This window comes from Thunnus maccoyii, chromosome 20 (genome assembly GCF_910596095.1).
Source record: "Thunnus maccoyii chromosome 20, fThuMac1.1, whole genome shotgun sequence".
Lineage (NCBI taxonomy): Eukaryota > Metazoa > Chordata > Actinopteri > Scombriformes > Scombridae > Thunnus > Thunnus maccoyii.
The window spans coordinates 1,146,715-1,156,492 of record NC_056552.1 but is presented as its reverse complement, the minus strand read 5'-3'; the positions used below and the strand labels follow the sequence as shown (position 1 = coordinate 1,156,492).

At 41.6% G+C, this 9,778-nt stretch overlaps 1 protein-coding gene and 1 long non-coding RNA gene across 3 annotated transcripts; both read left to right on the top strand.

Moving 5' to 3' along the window:
* The first annotated feature begins 3,450 nt into the window (after window positions 1-3,450).
* Window positions 3,451-4,217, top strand: LOC121886817. Its single transcript, XR_006092858.1, has 3 exons — window positions 3,451-3,476; window positions 3,571-3,879; window positions 4,072-4,217. It is a non-coding gene; the product is annotated as an uncharacterized LOC121886817 (long non-coding RNA).
* A 1,916-nt stretch (window positions 4,218-6,133) lies between these two features.
* On the top strand, window positions 6,134-8,353 carry LOC121886797. 2 transcript variants are annotated; one of them, XM_042397129.1, is made up of 3 exons: window positions 6,134-6,759; window positions 7,397-7,479; window positions 7,609-8,353. In XM_042397129.1, exons 1-3 carry the CDS (start codon window positions 6,363-6,365, stop codon window positions 7,726-7,728), a joined length of 600 nt encoding a protein of 199 aa, XP_042253063.1. In that variant the 5' UTR covers window positions 6,134-6,362; the 3' UTR covers window positions 7,729-8,353. The 2 variants fall into 2 exon arrangements, with proteins under 2 accessions (XP_042253063.1, XP_042253062.1); XM_042397128.1 differs by having other exon boundaries at window positions 6,141-6,759; window positions 7,397-7,488.
* Window positions 8,354-9,778: the final 1,425 nt, after the last annotated feature.

The window sequence follows — 9,778 nt, the reverse complement described above, 5'->3', positions numbered from 1 at the left end:
TCCTCTGTCACAGTGATAGTCAGTGGCAGTAGCGGACTGTGGGGTCTTGCACACACACAAACACACACACACTCCCTCTCTCCATTCACTAGAAAGTGAATGGAGAGAGGGAGCGCTAGTAACGTTACTGAGGAAGCTGATGAATCAGATCAATAAAACGTTATTTTCTGATTGTTTCACAATGGTTACTTTCCAAAGCACAAACACACCTGCATCCTTGCACACCTCCTCAACCCTGCAGCTGTACACCGCACCGCCTGATGTGGTCTGAATACGGGCTAAACAACAGCGTCAGCTCCCGGTCCCGCCATGTAGGCTGTCACACAGAACAGCGAGGCGGATTACAGGCGCAGTATTCCCGCTTTGAACGGGCTGTGTAAAAGAGGCTGAAGTGCACTCATCACCAACAACTAACATCTAAACAATATAAAAACTACGTCATTAAGAATAAGTCCATTACAAAATCACCTTCTGACACCTGTTAACAAATGTACTCAAAGCACCGGCTCAACAAGCTGAAACTATGCTAACCTCGTTATTCCTCCCACACATGCATTAGCTAAACTGCCAACCCGGTCTTCCGATGGTAAACGTTCACTCATGTTGCTCAACAAAAAGACAATAAAGGAAAGATTTTCTGAAAGATAGAAATTAGGCCATATTTCTCACAGCAGCAAAGTCGAGCATTACCAACAACAATCTTAATCACCTCTATAGATAATTAATACAGCAGGACTCACCAGTCACTGGAAAACAAAATCCATCCTCCGTTCCTTTCTGCAATGCCTGCCTGCGTGAGTCCTGCGTGAGTCCTGCGTGAGGTCTGCGTGAGTCCTGCGTGAGTCCTGCGTGAGGTTTGCGTGAGTCCTGCGTGAGGTTTGCGTGAGTCCAGCGTGAGTCCTGCGTGAGTCCTGCGTGAGGTTTGCGTGAGTCCTGCGTGAGTCCTGCGTGAGGTTTGCGTGAGTCCTGCGTGAGTCCTGCGTGAGTCCAGCGTGAGTCCAGCGTGAGTCCTGCGTGAGGCCTGCGTGCCCCAAACGAAGAAATACCTGCGCTTATTGGTTGATATGATGACATCAGCTGGTTAATGTTGATTGGTTAATTTTGTTGCCACACTGTATTTATGCCATGTATGTTTTCTATGAGTGGAGCCGTATGGAGAAGCACAGGCAGAGGCAGACACATCCAGTTCTAGCTCCAAATACTGGGTTTATGGTTATGATAGTAACTGAAATCAAACAAAATCATTTAAAAAAATCACATGAATCATTTTAATAATTAATTAAATAAAATTGTTTTAACAATAACATTATAATTACTAATTTGTAATATTTTATGAACTAATAATGACACCTCTCATAAATGGTCGGGCCTGCAGAGAAGGTCCTGAAGGTCCTGACGGACCTCCTCTGGTCGCTGGTTTCCATTGGACTGAACTGTAAACTTATCCAGGACGACGGCATCCTAAAGGGTAGAGAAGTTAGCTTGTTCCTGGAGGCTCATTGCTTCAAACTGAGACAATCTGCAGCTTTAAGCAACCTGCTGTGGTTCACTCACACACCCTGCAGTTCTCCTGAGCAGCTCAGTCACATCCACCTTACAAGCAACAACTACATTACTAATTAATATACTTGTTGCTTGCTGCCTGAACAAATAAGCAACTGTTTGCTAACAAGTTCAATATATCAAGTTAAAAGCTGATGATATGTCAGTGTTGTGTTCACTACTTGTTTCTGATGGAAACTATTGTGCGTGCAGTGTTGTATGAATGTCTTATTAACATGTTGATCGGCTGTTTTCTGTCTGATCTGAAGGCAGCTGAGGATGTTAATCTGTTTCCTCCTCTGCTCTCTGACTCCTCTGTATTACACATGAATGTAGGAGTTCTCTGTGTTGTGTGATCACCTCTCACTGATCAACGTTCATTTATTTGAACCAAAGCCGTTTCTACTCAAACCAAATCTGCATCATATTCCATCTGCATATATATGACAACAAATTCTACTTTTTACTCATAAAAAACTTCATTTAAGGAATTTAGCTGCATTAACATCAAAAAGTGACACCAGCAAGATCAAGTCTGATCCCAAATCAGACAACTACAGTATTATTTTTAGGGCCTAATGAAACTAAAGGTGCAAATGAACTACAAAGAAATAACAAATTACACACAATTATCACTATGAAGATTAAAACAGAAGACTTTCAGTTATCATCATCATCATCACTGAAGGATAAGTCCTTTTGCAAACCATAGTGACAGTGCATCAAATATGTGTGTAAACGTTGTTCTTGATCTAGTGATGTCACTGTCAGACTGTCAGACTTGACCGACTCAGCCATCAACGTCAGTACGTCAACATGTGAGAATCTGATGATGACTGTGAAACTGGTTTGTTGTGAGCAGGGCTGTAGTGGTAAAAAAAGCTTGAGTAAACCCTACCTTACCTCAGCCACACCGTCTATATGCTCCTTAATATAGATCCATGTTTGTAATATAACTAAACAACTCAACTGACTTAAGAGGAACTCATTTCCTCAAACTTAAAGCCAAATCAAGACAACAGTTTGACTTCTAGATGAATCAGCATTTAGTGTTTATAACAGAAACTATCTGTCAGTTTTAGTGCTGTGTTTCCAACAGTTACTGAGGTCACCCACCTTTTAACAGCTGTAGAAATCATCATGTTAATAGAGTTGTTGTGTAGTGTTAGTGCCTGTATTCAAAGATCTGTTAGTCCTTTTATAGCAGGTTTTAATCTTGTGCTTTGACTTTTGTTTGTTAGGATGTCCTTTAGTTTACATTTGGATAACAGTTTGTGCTTTTAAAGATATTTTCAGAACAGTAATTCATCTACATACAGGTGGAAGTCAGACTTTACCAGTTTGTTCTGCCTCCTGCTTTAATGTGTTCATGTGTCTCCATCACCTGACGTCTGGGCTGCTTCTATGTGTTTCTCTTTCCCACAATGCTCCCACAAGATGGAGCCTGAGTAAGACAAGTTCAAATCCTACAACTAGCTTGAAATATTTTCTATAAATAAAGACTTGAGTCAGGTATGAATGTGCTCTCTCTCTTTATCAGTTCTTACTTTCATATTCAGGAAAAGTTTTATTGGTATGAATGTTGCAGGTAAATATTCCCCAAACTAATGATGGTTCTCTCTCTCCAGACTCTGTCAGGCTGGTGAATGGGAATAGTCTGTGTTCAGGCAGACTGGAGGTGAAGTCTGAGCAGTCGTGGTCCTCAGTGTGTGAAGCTGACTTTGACCAGCAGGATGCAGAGGTGGTCTGTAGGGAGCTCGGCTGTGGGGCTCCTTCAGTCCTCCAGGGGGCGCTCTATGGAGAAGTGGAGGCTCTAATGTGGACCAAAGAGTTCCAGTGTGGAGGCCATGAGTCTGCTCTCCTGGTCTGTGGAAGATCAGACTCAGCTAGAAGCACCTGCTCACCTGGCAAAGCTGTTGGACTCACCTGCTCAGGTAGAAGAGGAGCTGCAGCTTTGATTTGGCTTCATTTCTGTTCTAATGAAACTCACTTTATTCTTTTACTGATGACTCTCTTGTTTCTGTTCAGAGCCTGTCAGGTTGGTGGGAGGAGCCAGTCGCTGTGCAGGTACACTGGAGGTGAAACGGGGAGAGTGGAGACCAGTGAAGTACTCTGACTGGAACCTGCGTGACTACAGCTGGACCCTGAAGGAAGCAGCTGTCGTTTGCAGAGATCTGGACTGTGGCTCTGCTGTTTCAACAGGAAGCACAAATGAAGCCTCAGACAGATCTGTATGGTGGATCAGATCTGACTGTGTTCATTCTGGATCACCACTGAGGGAATGTGCATTATCATCATCATCTTGCTCTTCCTCCATCGTGGAGCTCACCTGCTCAGGTAAGTCCATCAGTGACATCATCTATGACAGTAATATTTTCGCAGTAGCGGACTGTGGGGTCTTGCACTGGGCCTTCACTGGTCACACACACACACACACAAACACACACACACACACACACACACACACCTCTTTTATACAGAGAAATGCATTATAGCCATAAAGACGCCTTTGCCTTTACTTTTTTACAGTGAGCCGGCATAAAGCCGCCTCCGTGTGAGCTTTTCATAGCGTAGCGGCGTTCTGGATTCAGAGGCGTGACGGAGATCAGACTGATCAGAGCTGTAAACTCTGCCATAAGCAAGTAAAGAGACGTTACTAGGACGAGGGGAGGACATTTCTCTTTGTTTGACAACGTTAAAAGTTAAGTTAGACTTTTCTGTCGGCTTCCCGACTCATTTTAAAAAAGACTAGAGAGAGAGAGAGAGAGAGAGAGAGAGAGAGAGCAGCTGTGGTCGAGTGAGCTAGAGAGTGAATGGAGAGAGGGAGCGCTAGTAACGTTAGTGAGGAAGCTGATGAATCAGATCATTAAAACGTTATTTTCTGATTGTTTCACAGACGAAGAAATACCTGCGCTCATTGGTTGATATGATGACATCACCTGGGGCCTGCTAGCAGGCCCTGGGAGTGTCCCAGTCACCACAGTGCTTCTATGTGTTTCTCTTTCCTCCTTCAACTGTTTCTTTACATGTTGAATCAGTTTCACCTTCTTCCTTCTTCAATCAGTTCTTTACTTTCTCCTTGTTTTTCTTTCAACACCATTAACGTTACATCCTGTGATTCTTCCTCACTTCTGTCTCGTCTCTCCTGATTCCTTCACTCAGTCTGGAAATGTAAAAAGCTTCCTCTTAAGAGTCTGACAGAGCATGAAGCAGAACTTTAACTTGTATGGTGTTAATTACAGTAATTGTGGACCAACGACACACAGTGTGAATACATCAGCAGTCAAGCTATCAAACTATCAGCTACATTAACATTACTGTAATGTAAAGCAGCAGCAGATAAACTGGACGCTTAAACAACACTAATGTCAATTTATAAAACTTCTGCTTCACTGAAGAGTTTTTCTAGCTACTTACTTTGTTGTCTTTTGTCTGACAGATTATTATTTGATGCTGCACATGTCAGTTAATGTCATATATGATCCTCTGAACTCTGATTCATTCGTCTGTCTCATGAAAGCGGCTCCAGTCTGCCTGCTAGCTTCAGCACGGAGGGTTCGTTTGTTTTAACGCCAGCGCAGCAGGAGTGGGTGGTGGTTTGTTGGTCCGTGTTAACAGTAACAGACGTCTCCGTGTCTCATAAAAGGACACAATGTTCCAACAGAAAACAAAACAAGCGCTCCTAGAAGCTCCAACAGAAACTGTGGTAGGAAGCCAGTCTGAGCTAACAGCTGTAAAGTGATGGAAAGTTTGCTTAAACACTGTTTCAGAATTTGAGAGGTGGGTAAACGGCGTTTACGTGCGTTTAGCCTTCACTACAGCCCTGTTTGTAAGACAAAGAGCTCTCAGATTAAAAACTCCTTTTTGATCTATACACACATTTTATTTTAGCCATTAGCCATTTGTGTTTTGGATCGACACAAAGGGAAGTTTGGTTGCCAAAAGTGTTCATTTATATTTGAGGAGAGAAAAAATATGTTGGTGCAACGGGGCCCCCTAGTGGTCACAGGGGTCGTACACACATGAGTAGTCTGTGTGTAGCAAGAAAAGGCCTTAATTTGAACAAAGAAATGGAAGCTACAGCTGTGTTTATGGCGTCTATGTTTTTGCTCATAACTTCTCCTCTGAGAGCCGTCTGCTGTCTCTCACTGTCACAGGTAAGCTGAAGCAGAGTGTGAAGCTCAGTGGAACTGAGACGTCACACTGACTTTGTTTCCATGTTTGTAAAACATGATAAAAAGTCATCAGGCAGCAGGACCGACCCAGCGACCTACAGAGAGCTGAGACAGAATCTGATGAAGGAACTGTAAACTGTTTCCTTCCCGGCTTCTTTAATGTTATTGAACCATAACAACTGTGTTGTAGTGAAAAGTAAAAGACAGCAAACGAGTCAGTGAAGCCAGATAAGCACTATAATGATAATAAACAGGACTTTACATGATGAGCTGAATGTCATCAGGAGAACTCAGAGCTTCACCAGGATCACATTTGATTTAACTGCATGTAAAGATGTTGATTGTTGCCTAAACAAATAAGCAACTGTTTGCTAACAAGTTCAATATATCAAGTTAAAAGCTGATGATATGTCAGTGTTGTGTTCACTACTTGTTTCTGATGGAAAATATTGTGTGTGCAGTGTTGTATGAATGTCTTATTAACATGTTGATCAGCTGTTTTCTGTCTGATCTGAAGGCAGCTGAGGATGTTAATCTGTTTCCTCCTCTGCTCTCTGACTCCTCTGTATTACACATGAATGTAGGAGTTCTCTGTGTTGTGTGATCACCTCTCACTGATCAACGTTCATTTATTTGAATAAACAAATGAGGAGAAAACAACATTCAGCTTCTCACAGAGGAAGAAGGATTCATCATCTCTCTGTGTTTACAGTCCTGCTGGTTCAGCCAATCATCTCTGTGTCTCCTACCATGGACGGGGTCTCCGAGGCCCAGCAGCAGGGGTTTCAGGTGCGCCGGGGCTCCAACTTCACCATCAGCTGCTCCGTCCAGCCTCAGTACCCAGGAGGCTCCTTCCACCTCATCTTCACCTCCTACAACACGGCACACAACTACACCCAGCCAGCTGTCAATCACTCTGCTGACTTCCTGTTTCCTGCTGCAGACCCCGCCCACAAAGGAAACTACAGCTGTGTTTATGGCGTCTATGTTTTTGCTCATAACTTCTTCTCTGAGAGCCGTCTGCTGTCTCTCACCGTCACAGGTGAGCTGAAGTGGAGTGTGAAGCTCAGTAGAACTGAGACGTCACACTGACTTTGTTTCCATGTTTGTAAAACATGATAAAAAGTCATCAGGCAGCAGGACCGACCCAGCGACCTACAGAGAGCTGAGGCAGAATCTGATGAAGGAACTGTAAACTGTTTCCTTCCCGGCTTCTTTAATGTTATTGAACCATAACAACTGTGTTGTAGTGAAAAGTAAAAGACAGCAAACGAGTCAGTGAAGCCAGATAAGCACTATAATGATAATAAACAGGACTTTACATGATGAGCTGAATGTCATCAGGAGAACTCAGAGCTTCACCAGGATCACATTTGATTTAACTGCATGTAAAGATGTTGATTGTTAACAATCAGTTGAATCATTTCAACCAGACAGGAGCTTTAAGGAGACAATCAGCAGACTTTCATTCATTCTTTCAAACCGGCTGTAAACACATGAGTTGTTTTTGTCCAACATCATCAGCATACAGAGGAGATCAGATGAACTTATAATCAACAAGCTGCTTCACACTTCAGTGATTTTAGGAGATTTAACGTCACTAAAGTTTCTGTTTGATGGGAGCTGTTGTTCTCATGATGTCATGTGATCTAATGTGATGACTGAATGTGTCTCGTCAGATCCAACAGTTCATATCATCAGACCGGTCGTCCTGCTGGTGACTCTGCCGTTGTTCATCACTGTCATCGTTTTCATCCCGAAGGTACTGAAGGTACTGAACACATGTTTGTTGTTTAGAGGACTGGTTGAAATGAAGCACTCAGCCTGTTTATATTGAACTGAAGAGAGGAGTGATGCAGTAACTTAGATCTGTGTTGTCATGTCTCTCCAGGCCAGCAGGGGGCAGAAGTCAGGCCCACAGGAGAACATTGAGCTGGATTCTTATAACCTCGGTGTTTCCAGAGCTGAAGGAGAGCCGGCTGAAGAGGAAGGAGCTCAGGGAGCAGAGTAGGACCTCCAAGGAGCCACAAACCCACTGAAGAAGAAAATCATCTTTGGTTTCATCTCTCCTCTCAGTCTCAGCCAGGTTTTTGCAGCCCAGTACGGCGAGGAACCAGCACCAACGCTCAGTGCCACAACAGGAAGTAGTGAGACCTTTATTAAGACCAGTAGAAGAAGAGCAGAGAGATCTGATTGGACCATTTGTAACATAATTATCTGTATATAGTTATATTTTATCATTATTAACTTCTCTCATATGAACAGCTGTAACTTTTTTTACTTAAAGATTTTTATGAATCCAGAGTTTTATGGTCTCATCTGGATAAATGTTGAGTCAACAAATCATTTAAATATCCATCCAGTTGTTTGATGAGTTTATATCTTTTTTCTTCACTGTCTTTTATGTACTATATACTACTTACTAAGGTGAAATGTGTTATTGCTTCTTTTAAGAATATTTGCTTTTTGAGTTAAATTGAATAAAAGAAATAGTTATTGAGTGAAATCAAAGGTTTTATCTTTGTTTTGCTGTTTTTAAGAAAAAAATCTGATGTTTGACAGAATTTAAAGCACATGTGTTTCTGCTGAATGTTCACTCATTTATTGTATGTGACAGTGTCATGCTAATAAATCTGTTTCTAGTGTATCAATAACACTTTTACACTTTGTTTTATTTTGAATGTCAGACCCCCAAATATAATTAGCATTTTCTTGATATTCTGGTCAGTTTAGTGCACCTCTCCCTCTCTACACTGAAAATCAAATTATACAATTATTGTTTGATTTGTGACAATAAAAGAAAAAGACACAGAAACAAAGTGTTAAAACTGCACTTATAAGGACACAATCAAATGTGTTCATGTCTAACTGTTGGTGCTGCAGTTTGACTTCCAGCTCAGCTGATACAAGACCTGATACCTCATGTGATAGAAGTGGTGGAAGAAGTACTCAGATCCTTTCACTCCATTACAAGTAAAACTCCTGCATGAAAAATCCTACTACAGTAAAAGTACATAAGTATTATGAGCTTGATGTAGTTAAAGTATTGCAGTAAAAGTACATAAGTATTATGAGCTTGATGTAGTTAAAGTATTGCAGTAAAAGTACATAAGTATTATGAGCTTGATGTAGTTAAAGTATTGCAGTAAAAGTACATAAGTATTATGAGCTTGATGTAGTTAAAGTATTGCAGTAAAAGTAGTGGTTTGGTCCCTCTGACTGATATATTATTATATATGACATCATTAGATTATTAATAGTGAAGCATCAGTGTTAGAGCAGCATGTTACTGTTGTAGCTGCTGGAGGTGGAGCTAGTTTACACTACTTTATATACAGTTAGCTAGTTTAGTCCAGTGGTTCCCAACCTAGGGGTCGGGCCCCTCCAAAGGGTCAGCAGATAAATCTGAGGGGTGGTGAGATGATTAATGGGAGAGGAAAGAAGAAAAAACAAAGTTCTGATACACAAATCTGTTTTCAGTTTTTGGACTTTTTCTCTAATCTTTGATTTTTGCTGAAATATTGGATCATTTGAACATTTATTGAAATGAAAGCATGTGAGAAGTTTAGAGGGAAAAATCACTATTTGGTGGAGCTGTTAACAACTCATAGACATGTGAAATGTGACCCCGACTACACACTGCTTTTTGTAAGACGTCAAAAGCCAAAAAGGTTGGAAACCACTGGTTTCATCTTTAACAATGTGTTGTATTTTAAAAGCTTGTTATATTATCCATTGTGTCACCAATCCACTACTTTTACTTTAATACTTAAACTGCATCAAGCTGATAATGTACTTTTACTTAAGCAAGATTTCTCAGGCAGGACTTTCACTTGTAATGGAGTATTTTTACATTGCTGTGCTGGTGTGTCGGTTAGTGGCGGATACCCTCTCAGCCCCCACAACACAAATGTAGCAGATCGATGTCTGAGTGAAGCGAGGAATGATTGAATATAGGAAGAATATCCAGAGTGTGATGAAGATGAGTGTCCAGCAGAGGGAGACAGAGCTCTGATGATTCAGCTCTGTGTCACCCTGAAGGATGCTGGGAGGAGGAGAAT

Bases quoted from the DNA above. Each gene is read 5' to 3' on its own strand.
- LOC121886797 (XM_042397128.1), top strand. From the start codon at position 6,363: ATGAGGAGAAAACAACATTCAGCTTCTCACAGAGGAAGAAGGATTCAT. The intron at 6,760-7,396 runs GTGAGCTGAAGT...GTGTCTCGTCAG, and splicing joins GCTGTCTCTCACCGTCACAG to ATCCAACAGTTCATATCATC. The intron at 7,489-7,608 runs GTACTGAACACA...ATGTCTCTCCAG, and splicing joins TCATCCCGAAGGTACTGAAG to GCCAGCAGGGGGCAGAAGTC.